Source organism: Centroberyx affinis, unplaced genomic scaffold, assembly GCF_046629955.1.
Source record: "Centroberyx affinis isolate AG114_WGS23_722 - 3 ecotype Tasmania unplaced genomic scaffold, CSIRO-AGI_Caff_v1 ptg002122l_1, whole genome shotgun sequence".
NCBI classification, from domain to species: domain Eukaryota; kingdom Metazoa; phylum Chordata; class Actinopteri; order Beryciformes; family Berycidae; genus Centroberyx; species Centroberyx affinis.
Window position 1 is genome coordinate 80,866 of NW_027280444.1, and position 13,611 is coordinate 94,476.

At 41.8% G+C, this 13,611-nt stretch overlaps 3 protein-coding genes across 3 annotated transcripts; all 3 read right to left on the reverse strand.

The window, feature by feature from the left end:
* Nucleotides 1–246: 246 nt before the first annotated feature.
* Nucleotides 247–1,746, reverse strand: LOC139654623 (E3 ubiquitin-protein ligase TRIM39-like). Its single transcript, XM_071531740.1, has one exon. The coding sequence runs from the start codon at nt 1,701–1,703 to the stop codon at nt 312–314; it is 1,392 nt and encodes a 463-aa protein (XP_071387841.1). The 5' UTR covers nt 1,704–1,746; the 3' UTR covers nt 247–311.
* A 2,215-nt stretch (nt 1,747–3,961) lies between these two features.
* Nucleotides 3,962–7,931, reverse strand: LOC139654625 (E3 ubiquitin-protein ligase TRIM39-like). Its single transcript, XM_071531742.1, has 3 exons — nt 7,812–7,931; nt 7,074–7,144; nt 3,962–5,575 (listed from the first exon to the last, which is right to left on the reverse strand). Exons 1-3 carry the CDS (start codon nt 7,929–7,931, stop codon nt 4,177–4,179), a joined length of 1,590 nt encoding a protein of 529 aa, XP_071387843.1. The 3' UTR covers nt 3,962–4,176.
* A 4,025-nt stretch (nt 7,932–11,956) lies between these two features.
* LOC139654624 (E3 ubiquitin-protein ligase TRIM39-like) lies at nt 11,957–13,351 on the reverse strand. The gene has a single exon (XM_071531741.1). The coding sequence runs from the start codon at nt 13,349–13,351 to the stop codon at nt 11,957–11,959; it is 1,395 nt and encodes a 464-aa protein (XP_071387842.1).
* Between the last annotated feature and the right edge of the window lie 260 nt (nt 13,352–13,611).

Below are 13,611 nucleotides of genomic sequence, written 5' to 3' on the forward strand. Positions count from 1 at the left end.
AACGACTAAGATCTAAAAAAAAATACATAACATAGGTCTAGTAGTTTTTAGATATTTTAATGCGGAAATGTTACATATTATACCTTTAATTGATAATGAAAACAATCATTAGTTGTGGCCCTAATTGTATCCGCTGTTTAAAGATGGCAGCTTTTGTATGATTTTGCAATCTACCCCCAAATAACAGTTGTTAAAATGTTGAAACTGATATTTATGTGATACACGATATATTAGGCAGTACCATGAGTCAGTTATCACCATCATCATCATCACCATCATCATCATCATCATCATCATCATCATCATCATCATTAAATGTGCTGTTTCAGTGTTACAGAGACCTTCAATGGTAAAATCTTTAGTTCAGTTAAAGTTTCAATTAGTGGAAACAGCTTGTCAGTGAAAGTGTGTGTGAAGGTGTGTATGTGTGTGTTAGTATCAGCATCAGAGAATGACAGCTTTCCTCTGTTCCAGTCCAGTTGTACTCTGATCCTCTGGAGCTTCTTCTTCACTGGGAGATCAGTGACTGGATCTGGTGGGGAGTATATTCTGTATTTACCATTATTGAGCAATATTGCCCATAATCCATCCTTTAGTCCTCCCTTCCTCTGGACAGACTCTGTTGCCACGCCCATGACCCAGACAGGACAGTCTCCAACCTCAACATCCCAGCTGTGAGTCCCTGAGTTAAAGCCTTCTGATCCCAGGACAGAGCGGTATTTAAACCTCTCTGTGTTTTCAGGAAGTTGCTGTCTCTCTCCAAGTCTCACACTGGTCAGATCCTCAGACAGGATTAATGTTGGATTGGCAGTGTTTGGATCCAGAATCACAGGAGTGTAGGAGACCATCTCCTTCATCTTGTGCCAGACTGTGAAGCTCAGGTTGCCCAGGTGTTTGGCCTCGTCTATCAGAGCTCCTGAGACCAGCTGTGGATCATCCAGCAGGGGGCGCTGGACTCTTTCCACTGTAGCCTTGTAGTTTTGCAGGAACGAGACGTCTTCAGCTCTCAGCTCCTTCTCTACAGCTCTGACTGTGTCTGAAAGAGCTGCTATCTCTCTGCTCAGACCCTCAGTCTTCTCCTTTATCATCCGACTCTTCTGCTGCTCTTCCTCCCTCAGTGCAGCGATCCTGGCCTCCTCTTCCTCTTCTAGAAACTGGTGAAGCTTCTTAAACTGCTTCTTAATCTGCCTCTCTGTGCGTCCGGCCTGGACCTTAATGTGTTCTGCTGTTTGATCACAGTTTCCTTTGACTTCATTAAAGAGCTCCAGTTTCTCCTGTAAGGGCTTCAGTGATTCCTGAAGTTCCTCCTTGTGATCCTGTGCAGCTTCATCAATGGGTCTGAATCTGTGGTTGTTGTGTGTTTTTGAATCTCGACAGACAAGACACACTGTCTGCTGATGGTCCAGACAGAAGAGCTTGAGTTTCTCAGAGTGCAGACTGCAGAGAGGCTCAGATCCTGCTGAAGCTCTCTGATCTCTCTCCAGTAAAAAAGCCTCACACAGGTTCCTTAACGCCAAGTTACAAGGTGGTTCCCCTCTTGAAGATCTTCTGTTACAAAGTGGACAATCATGTATTAGTTTCTCTGTCCACCATTTCTGCAGACAAGCTTTACAGAAGCTGTGGCTGCATGTCAGGATGACAGGATCTTTAAAGATGTCATGGCAGATGGGACAGGAGAGATCCTCCTCTGATCTGGAAGCCATTTTCTGTCTGAGTGAAGCTCAAAACTCACCAGGCAGACCGCTCAAACAGTCAGTTGTGGCACCACTCCCTGCTCTCGAAAATTCACTTTTTTACTTTCACTTTTGAGTCGTGGTTCTTCTAAATCTCCTATTCAGTGTGTGGAGTCAGCAGCAGGTTGAAGTGGCAGTATTCCAGTATTCCCAGTATTCCCAGTATTCCCTCCTGTAGCTCTCCTCCCTCAGTGGAAGTCATGGGTTTGGTCTGAAGGTGAATCTTATCGTCTGTCTCTCTGTCTGTGTCTCTTCTCAGTGAGGAGTGGAAGAATGACAGCCTGTTTCCTGGTTTGTCTCAGGTGAGTCAGGTCAGGGGAGGAGCTTTGTGTCTTATACACACACACACACACACACACACATACCATTATTTCCTCACACACGTCATTGATACATGAGCTGGTTCAAAAACTTTTTTATTTACAGTCCTTTTCCCATGTAATTTTTTCCCAAAATTGTACTTGTTTAAAACAGGAATGCAAAACTGTCATAACATTTTCTTTCACACAGGATTGCATTTTCCTTGATTTTAAACTCACAACCCAAAACTGAAAAACAGCAGATGTCTGGAAAATATCTACTTTTCAGAGGTGAAAGAAACCAATATCAACTAATCTAGTTACTATATTAAAGTAAATTTTTTTGAGTTACGGTAGGATTAGGTTAGGATTTTTAAACTCTCAGCCTTTTCTTCTCCTTGAATAATCTTTAAATCATTCTTTCTTGGAATTATCTGTGAGATTTTTTTCTGGACTTGAAGGTAGTGAGTGCAGTGAGACTTGTCATTTACAGTAAACAGTCATAACTCTGGACTTTACACTGACTCTGCATTCAAGTGTTGTCGGGTCGTACTTTTCTCTGAGTCGGGAATACATCACAACTCGGCCATCTGAATAGTTTGCGTTCACATGCTTCATGGTGGGAAAATTAGAGGAAGTTCCCTCAACTGTTTACAACTTCTAGGCTAAAGTTAGCAATCAAGCTAGCGATAGCCTAGCTAGCAAGCAATCTTCGGCTGTTTCAAGGGATTATGAATGTAAATACCACAGGAAATTGAATGCCATAGCACTTAAGTTATCAAGGAATGTATTTTACATTTGTACTTGTGGTTCATTTTCGGCTTCATTGTATTAATTTTTTTCCATTCAGTTCAACTCTGTTCTCTGTTCAGACATGTTGGAAATATACAACGGGGCCAAGGCAGCTTCGCATGTTGGCCGCTCCAAATGGCAGTGAGAGGTAACAGTGTAAAAAGTTTTAACTTCAATACTGTGTAATTCTGTGCACCATGATTTTCTTTTATTTGAATTTTATACCTTCACATTTCCAGAATTTTCTTTACAGTCTGAACATGCTGACTGTGTAGATCTCAGACACAAAACCCAAATAACAAGCAATTTCAAATGATTTTGTAGCAGAACAAAATATGCAAAAAGTCAAAGAATACACAAACTTGATTGCAAGGTAAAAATATTTTAGGATTAGAATAATTTTGCTGTTTCACACATTATAAAATATTTATACACATTCCCAACTGGGAGCTGCCCAGTACAACCAGCGTCTTCTACTGGATTTAAACCAGGATATAAACCTCCAGGTCTCAATCTCACTTCTCTATCATTTAGGCTGCTGCCTGCCCGTATTTGTTCCACAGCAAACATCTCTGCAGAAAGATCAGCTTTGCTTCGCTGACTTGCAACGGGACAAAAACACAAACTTCCTGCTGAGTTGATTTTGGGAAACTGAACCACTAAAGACATTGTGTAAATCCATGATTTCTGATTTGCATCTAGTGCTGAAATGATTAGTCGATTAATCGATCGACAGAAAATGTGGTCATTTTAATTTCATTTCAAATTTTTTGTCATTTCTCAAGTAAATATACCAAATATTGCTGGTTACAGCTTCACAAATTCTAAGATTTGCTGCTTTTCTCTGTTTTGTTTCATTATAAAATGACATTTATTTTTTTTTTGGCTGCTTGTCAAAATAAATAAGAAATTTTAAGAATCACTTTACAACAATTTCACATTTGGCAGACGCTTTTATCCAAAGCGACTTACACATGAGATTTTCATACAACACAAGCAAGGTTCTAGTTAGGAGAGAGCAACGAGAGTAAGTGCTATAAAGCTAAGTTCTGGTCCAACAGGACATAGGTGCTACGAGGCAGTGCTATAAAGCTATATAATATAGGTCTAGTCGTTTTTAGATATTTTAATGTGGAAATGTTACATATACCTTTGATAATGAAAACAATCATTAGTTGTGGCCTTAATTGTATCCACTGTTTAAAGAAAGGCAGCTTTTGTATGATTTTGCAATCTGTCCCCAAATAACAGTTGAAAATGTTGAAACTGATATTTATGTGATACCTGATATATTAGGCAGTACCATGAGTCAATTATCACCATCATCATCGTCAACGTCATCATCATCATCATTAAATGTGCTGTTTCAGTGTTACAGAGACCTTCAATGGTAAAATCTTTAGTTCAGTTAAAGTTTCAATTAGCGGAAACAGCTTGTCAGTGAAAGTGTGTGTGATGGTGTGTATGTGTGTGTTAGTGTCAGCATCAAAGAATGACAGCTTTCCTTTGTTCCAGTCCAGTTGTACTCTGATCCTCTGGAGCTTCTTCTTCGCTGGGAGATCAGTGACTGGATCTGGTGGGGAGTATATTCTGTATTTACCATTATTGAGCCATATTACCCAAAATCCATCACTTATTGCTCCCTTCCTCTGGACAGACTCTGTTACCACACCCACTATCCAGTCTGTACTGTCTCCAACCTCAACATCCCAGCTGTGAGTCCCTGAGTTAAAGCCCTCTGATCCCAGGACAGAGAGGTATTTAAACCTCTCTGGGTTTTCAGGAAGCTGCTGAATCTCTCCACGTCTCACACTGGTCAGATCATCAGACAGGATGAGTTCTGTACCAGCAGTGTTTGGATCCAGAATCACAGGAGTGTAGGAGACCATCTCCTTCATCTTGTCCCAGACTGTGAAGCTCAGGTTGCCCAGGTGTTTGGCCTCATCTATCAGAGCTCCTGAGACCAGCTGTGGATCCTCCAGCAGGGGGCGCTGGACTCTTTCCACTATCGCCTTGTAGTTCTGCAGGAACGAGACGTCTTCAGCTCTCAGCTCCTTCTCTACGGCTCTGAATGTGTCTGAAAGAGCTGCTATCTCTCTGCTCAGACCCTCAGTCTTCTCCTTCATCGTCCGACTCTTCTGCTCCTCTTCCTCCCTCAGTGCAGTGATCCTGACCTCCTCTTCCTCTTCTAGAAACTGGTGAAGCTTCTTAAACTGCTCCTTAATCTGCCTCTCTGTGCGTCCCGCCTGGACCTTAATGTGTTCTGCTGTTTGATCACAGTTTCCTTTGACTTCATTAAAGAACTTCAGTTTCTCCTGTAAGGGCTTCAGTGATTTCTGGAGTTCCTCCTTGTGATCCTGTGCAGCTTCATCGATGGGTCTGAATCTGTGGCTGGTGTGTGTTTTTGAATCTCGACAGACAAGACACACTGTCTGCTGATGGTCCAGACAGAAGAGCTTGAGTTTCTCAGAGTGCAGACTGCAGAGAAGCTCAGATCCTGCTGAAGCTCTCTGATCTCTCTCCAGTAAGAAAGCCTCACACAGGTTCCTTAACGCCAAGTTAGGAAGTGGTTCGCTCCTTGAAGATGTTCTCTTACAAACTGGACAATCATGTATTAGTTTCTCTGTCCACCATTTCTGCAGACAGGCTTTACAGAAGGTGTGGCTGCATGTCAGGATGACAGGATCTTTAAAGATGTCATGGCAGACAGGACAGGAGAGATCCTCCTCTGATCTGGAAGCCACTTTCTCTCTGAGTGAAGCTCAAAACTCACCAGGCAGACCGCTCAAACAGGAACTCAGTCAGTCAGTTGTGGCACCGCTCCCTGCTCTCGAAAATTCATTTTTTAACTTTCACTTTTGAGTTGTGGTTCTTCTAAATCAGAGTGTGGAGTCAGCAGCAGGTAGACGTGGCAGTATTCCAGTATTCCCAGTATTCCCAGTATTCCCTCCTGTAGCTGTCCTCCCTCAGTTGAAGTCGTGGGTTTGGTCTGAAGGTGAATCTTATCGTCTGTCTCTCTGTCTGTGTCTCTTCTCAGTGAGGAGTGAAAGAATCACAGCCTCTGTTTCCTGGTTTGTCTCAGGTGGCTCAGGTCAGGGGCGGAGCTTTGTGTCTTATTTATACACACACATACACACACACACACACATACCATTATTTGCCTCACACACGTCATTGATACATGAGCTGGTTCAAAAACATTTTTGTTTACAGTCCTTTTCCCATGTATTTTTTTTCCCAAAATTGTACTTGTTTAAAACAGGAATGCAAAACTGTCACAACATTTTCTTTCACACTGGATTGCATTTTCCTTGATTTTAAACTCACAACCCAAAACTGAAAAACAGCAAATGTCTGGAAAATATCTACTTTTCAGAGGTTAAAGAAACCGATATCAAATAATCTAGTTACTATACTAACGTAGGCCTTTTTTTGAGTTATGGTAGGATTAGGTTAGCATTTTTAAAAGTCTCAGCCTTTTCTTCTCCTTGAATAATCTTTAAATTATTCCCTCTTGGAATTATTTGTGAGATTTTTTTCTGGACTTGAAGGTAGTGAGTGCAGTGAGACTTGTCATTTACAGTAAACAGTCATGACTCTGGACTTTACACTGACCCTGCATTCAAGTGTTGTGGGGTCGTACTTTTCTCTGAGTCAGGAATACATCACAACTTGGCCATCTGAATAGTTTGAGTTCACGTGCTTTATGGTGGGAAAATTGGAGAACGTTTCCTCAACTGTTCACAACTTCTAGGCTAATGTTAGCAATCGAGCTAGCGATAGCCTAGCTAGCAAGCAATCTTCGGCTATTTCAGGGGATTATGAATGTAAATACCACAGGGAATGGAATGCTGTAGCACTAATAGTTATCAAGCAATATCCATGTCCACCACGATGAGGCATCCTATCAGGGAGCTGTTCCACTGGGTCCATCTGTTTTTTCCCCCGTCACCTCTGGGGTTAGGCATCTTTTGCAGTGGGAGCCGTGAATCCATGTTGGCTTGCCTGCTACCTTTATTGCCGTATCACTGGTCAGCAACACCTGGAAGGGACCTTTCCACTGAGGAGACAAACAAGAAGACTTGACAACTGATTTTATCCAAACATATTCTCCTGCCTGGAAAGAATGTCTGGGCCCCACCACTGCTGGCGGGAATGTTGCTGCCACCTGTGAATTGGATTTTTTCAATTGAGCAGTTAGTGCAGACATATACCGCAGGGTCACTTCATCTGTCCATTGTAGAGTCACCTGCTGTGGTGTAAGAGGAGGTGAGGACCCTGTTGACACTGGTTGCCCCATGAGTAGACAATCCCGTTGTTCTGTTGGGAGAAGATCTTAGAGACATTAGTACAAGAGGAAGAGCATCTGGCCATTTGATCCCTGTCCTGTTTCAAGGCACCGTTCATGCGTTCTACCAATCCTGAAGCCTCAGGATGGTATGGCGTATGTAATTGCCAGTTTATTCCTAGGACTTTACACAACTGTTTGATAACAGCATGAGTGAAGTGAGTTCCTCTATCACTGTTCAAGGACTTCGGGATGCCAAACCTAGGAATGATTTGTTGTACTAGTAGCTTAACTACTGACTTGGCATCACATTTTCTAGAGGGCATTGCCTCTATCCTTCTGGAAAGCATATCAACACATTATCAGTAGAGTCTGATGGCGGTACAAGGGTAACTGGATTAACAACTGGCGACCTAACAACAGTGACATTAGCATGACCTAAAATAGCAGCTTCATATTGTGAACAGCGTGCAACAGTGAAGTGTTGTGTGGCCGCCTTCTGGAGGAGAATTTGTATTGCATGAGGTACATAGACAGTGCATTTTGAATCTAGTACAATGGGAGTACTTTTCTCAATCATTAATGCAGTGGCAGCAATAGACCATAGACAACCAGGATGACCACGAACCACAGCAGGGAGTTGAGCTGAATAGTATGCAATCGGGCATTTGCCATTACCATGTTGTTGTGCCAGGATACCAGTTGCAAACCCCTCTCTCTCTCGGCCACAAAGAGGTGAAAAGGCAATGTGTAATCAAGGATGCCCAAACCTGGAGCAGCTTGCAGTGCAGTCTTTAGGGCCAGAAAGGCAGCATCCATGTCGGATGTCCATTCCACAACATTGGGAGCTGTGAGTTCATTCGCTGCAGGTCTCAGCACAGCATCCATGGAGCGATAATCGAAGATCCACTGCCTGCAATAGTTACACATGCCTAGAAAAGAAGTTCTTTCTTTGTGCAAGGTTTCGCCAGGGAAGAGAGTGCAGCTACTCTGGATGAAGAGAGTAGATGCTGTCCGGTACAGAGAGCATGGCCTAAATAGTCAACCTTGGGAAGACAAAACTGGAGTTTATTCAATGAGGCAACATGTCCTTTCTCAGCTAGGGTGGTCAAGAGCATGATGGAGTCTGTTGTGCAGGCTGAGTGAGATGGAGAGGCTATCAACAGATCATCAGCGTACTGCATCAATGTACTGCCGCCTGGCAATTCCAAGTCTTTCAGATCTCGTCTGACAGCTGCTGCATACACAGTCTACTCTCAGTGTAGCCCTGTGGTAACCTGGTCCAGGTGTATTGCTGACCATCATAAGTAAACGCAAATAGATATTGTGAATCTGGATGTAATGGAATTGAAAAGAAGGCGGAACACAAGTCAACAACTGTGTAATAGGTGCTGTTTGCACCTAGGAATACTTGTCAAAATTGACGAAACATCTGGGACTATGGGAGCCGTGGGAACAACACATGCATTTATCTCTCTCAGGTCCTGTACAAATCTCCATGAATCTGGTCTATTAGGCTTTGGAATTGGCATCATCGATGTGTTACAAGGGCTAGAAGTTGGCACTATGACATTCTGTTGTAACAAAGATTTAATTACTGGGCGTATACCTTCTAACGCCTAAGGTGAATTGTTGTACTGTCGCATACAAGGTAATTCTGCATCTGGTTTTAAAGTAACTCTATGTGGTGGTGCAGAGTTAACAAATCTGGGCCAAGAGATTGGTTGAGTTTAGATATAGCCTGTATAGTTGCAATAGAAAACAGACTCTCATTTGAAAACACATCTGCTGTTATAGACCAATTATAAAAAGTTGTCACAACCTGAATACAAGCCAGTAATTTAGTACATTGATAACATTTTCTGGAATTAACAAACTGACTCCTTCTGGGGAAAAGAACATGGTAGCATACAATTTACATAACAAATCCCTACCCATCAAGGAAACTGGAGACTGGGTGGAAATCAAAAAGGAATGTTCATCATCTATGGCCCCCCTGCAGGCCCTGAATAGAAGTGTTATTTGACAATGGCTCATTAAGTGGATGATATGAATTTTTTTTCCATTCACCTACAACTCTGTGCTCTGTTCAGCCATGTTGCAAATATACAACGGGGCCAAGGCAGCTTCGCATGTTGGCCGCTCCAAATGGCAGTGAGAGGTAACAGTGTAAAAAGTTTTAACTTCAATACTGTGCAATTCTGTGCACCATGATTTTGTTTTATTTGAATTTTATACCTTCACATTTCCAGAATTTTCTTTACAGTCTGAACATGCTGACTGTGTAGATCTCAGACACAAAACCCAAATTTCAAACGATTTTTTAGCAGAACAAAATATGCAAAAAGTCAAAGAATACACAAACTTGAGTGTAAGGTAAAACAATTTTGGATTAAAATTATTTTTCTGTTTCACACATTGTGAAACAATAAGATTCTGTCCTGTTAGCAATGGAGCTAGCAATAGCCTAGCTAGCAAGCAATCTTCGGCTATTTTATGATATTATGAATGTAAATACCACAGGAAATGGAATGCTGTAGCACTATAGTTATCAAGGAATATCCATGTCTTTTAAATTTGTACTTGTGGTTCATTTTTGGCTTTATTGTATTATTGTTTTTTCCATTCAGTTCAACTCTGTTGAACCAACAGTTGTGCTCTGTTCAGCCATGTTGCAAATGTACAACGGGGCAAAGACTGCTTCGTGACATAACATTTCTAGAATTTTCTTTACAGTCTGAACATGCTGACTGTGTAGATCCCATACACAAAACCCAAATAACAAGCAATTTCAAATGATTTTGTACCAGAACAAAATATGCAAAAAGTCAAAGAATATACAAACTTGATTGCAAGGTAAAATATCTCAGGATTAACATAATTTTACTGTTTCACACATTATAAAACATGTACACACATTCCCAACTGGTAGCTGCCCAGTACAACCATTGTCTTCTACTGGATTTAAACCAGGATATAAACCTCCAGGTCTCAATCACACTTCTCTGTCATTTAGGCTGCTGCCTGCCCATATTTGTTCCACAGCAAACATCTATGCAGAAAGATCAGCTTTGCTTCGCTGACTTGCAACATGACAATTCCTGTTGAGTTGATTTTGGGAAACTGAACCCCTGACAACCTGATCTCAGACAAAAACATGAAATGAACACCACTTTTTAACATCAAATTACGTGCTGATGGAACATAAAGTGTCAAATACACGTATTCCCAGCACAAAAAGCTTACATGAAGGAGACACGACTATAAACAGGACGTAGTGTCACATAGCAGTAGCAAGGTGGATGGGCGTATGCATTTGCCTTTGATGCCGGCAACCGAGGTTCGATTCCCTGCGTTTACAAAGGACATTTCAACCATAAGTCACATTTTAATTTTTAACACTTTTCTTACTTAACCATGACCAAACCATTGCTTTACTTGCCTAAACTTAACCATAACCTTAACCCTAACCATAACCAAACTTGTTTTACTTGTCTAAACTTAACCAAAGTCATTTTACTTGCCTAAATTTAACCGTTAACCAACCTTTGGAACGTAGTTCAATTCGTGGCGGAGGAACGTATTTAAATTTTTGGCGGAGGAGCGCATTTCAATTTGTTGCGAGGGAATGTAATTTAGTTTGTGGTAGAGAAACATTATTTTCCCATAATACGTGTCCACAGCACGTAAATCGCCATTTTAGAGTTTATGTTCATTTCACGTATTTGTGTGAGATCATTTTGACCCCTGAAGACCCCTGAATCCATGACTTTTGATTGCTTATTGCATCTAGTGCTGAAACGATTAGTCGATTAATTGATTAATCGACTAATCAATCGACAGAAAATTTTGTCATTTTCATGTAGTTTCAAATTTTTGGTCATTTCTAATGTAAAAATTCCAAATATTTGCTGGTTACAGCTTCACAAATTATAAGATTTGCTGCTCTTCTCCCCTTTGTTTAATTTTGAAATGAAAACTTTGGGGTTATTTGGCTGCTTGTCAGACTAAATAAGCAGTTTTAAAGGTCCCATATTGTTGAAAACGGGATTCCCCTTGCCTCTGTGATTATAAAGGAGTTGGATGTTCTATCTAAACATGGTGAAAGTATCAAAACGCACAGTCGCCAACTAAATCCACACAATCCATATTAGAAAAGCGAGCCTCTAAACGAGCCGTTTGGACTTCCGTAACTTTGTGGCATCACAAAGGTTCGCTCATTGTCATTTTTGTAAGAAATAATAGACGAACAAAGTGTTTTTTTCAAAGCGGTTGAGCGGTTGTCATTGTTTATTACCAGAGAGTTTTCCCTACCTGTAGCTGTCTCACGTTTCACTCTTGAAACGGTTAGCCAATCAAAACAGTGGGTCGTTAATATTAATGAGCCTTAAAGACACGGCGACAGAAACAGCCTGTTCTTGGTAAGGCTCAGAGAGATGCTGGAAAATGAACGTGTAAAAATGGATTGAGAGTGTTTTTGGTTCATGACACCACACACACAGCTTTGAATGGACCTCAAGACATAAAATAAAACACTGGAAAGTGTAAAATATGGGACCTTTAAGAATGACTAGCCTCTGGCCTCTTGTGATGGGCATTTGTCATTATTTTTGATATTTTATAAACTAACTGATTCATTGATTAATCGAAAAAATAATCGTTAGATTAATTGATAATGAAAAAAAAAATTTAGTTGCAGCCCTAACTGTATTCACTGTTTAATTAAAGGCAGTTTTGTATGATTTTGCAATCTGTCCCTAAATAACACAGATTGGTGAAAATGTTGAAACTGACATGATATATTGTGCAATATAGTGAGTCAGTTATCATTGTCATCATCATCATTAAATGTGCTGTTTCACTGTTACAGAAACCGTCAATGGTAAAATCTTTAGTTCAGTCAAAGAGTCAATTCGTGGAAACAGCGTGTCAGTGAAAGTGTGTGTGAAGGTGTGTATGTGTGTGTTAGTATCAGGATCAGAGAATGACAGCTTTCCTCTGTTCCAGTCCAGTTGTACTCTGATCCTCTGGAGCTTCTTCTTCACTGGGAGAACAGTTTCTGGATCTGGTGGGGAGTATGTTTTGTATTTATCATTACTGAACGATATTAACCAAAATCTATTCTTTACTTCTCCCTTCCTCTGGAAAGACTCTGCTGCCACGCCTACTACCCAGACAGGACTGTCTCCAACCTCAACATCCCAGCTGTGAGTCCCTGAGTTAAAGCCCTCAGAGCCCAGGACAGACCAGTAGCAATGAATCCTCTCTGGGTTTTCAGGAAGCTGCTGTTTCTCTCCACATCTGACACTGGTCAGATCATCAGATAAAATGAGTCCTGGATGGGCAGTGTTGGGGTCCAGAATCACAGGAGTGTAGGAGACCATCTCCTTCATCTTGTCCCAGACTGTGAAGCTCAGGTTGCCCAGGTGTTTGGCCTCGTCTATCAGAGCTCCTGAGACCAGCTGTGGATCCTCCAGCAGGGGGCGCTGGACTCTTTCCACTGTAGCCTTGTAGTTCTGCAGGAACAAGGCATCTTCAGCTCTCAGCTCCTTCTCTACGGCTCTGACTGTGTCTGAAAGAGCTGCTATCTCTCTGCTCAGACCCTCAGTCTTCTCCTTCATCGTCCGACTCTTCTGCTCCTCTTCCTCCCTCAGTGCAGTGATCCTGGCCTCCTCTTCCTCTTGTAGAAACTGGTGAAGCTTCTCAAACTGCTCCTTAATCTGCCTCTCTGTGCGTCGGGCCTGGACCTTAATGTGTTCTGCTGTTTGATCGCAGTTTCCTTTGACTTTATTAAAGAGCTCCAGTTTCTCCTGTAAGGGCTTCAGTGATTTCTGGAGTTCCTCTTTGTGATCCTGTGCAACTTCATCGATGGGTCTGAATCTGTGGTTGTTGTGTGTTTTTGAATCTCGACAGACAAGACACACTGGCTGCTGATGGTCCAGACAGAAGAGCTTGAGTTTCTCAGAGTGCAGACTGCAGAGAATCTCAGATGCTGCTGAAGGTCTCTGATCTCTCTCCAGTAAGAAAGCCTCACACAGGTTCCTTAACGCCAAGTTAAGAAGTGGTTTGCTCTTTGAAGATCTTCTGTTACAAAGTGGACAATCATGTATTTTTTTCTCTGTCCACCATTTCTGCAGACAAGCTTTACAGAAGCTGTGGCTGCATTTCAGGATGACTGGATCGTTAAAGATGTCATGGCAGATGGGACAGGAGAGATCCCCCTCTGATCTGGAAGACATTTTCTCTCTGAGTGAAGCTCAGAACTCACCAGGCAGACCGCTCAAACAGGAAATCAGCAGCAGGTAGAAGTGCCAGTATTCCAGTATTCCAGTATTCCAGTATTCCAGTATCCCCACCTGTAGCTGTCCTCCTTCAGTGAAAGTCGTGACTTTGGTCTGAAGGTGAATCTTATCGTCTGTCTCTCGGTCTGTGTGTCTCTTCTCAGTGAGGAGTCGAAGAATGACAGCTTCTGTTTCCTGGTTTGTCGCAGGTGAGTCAG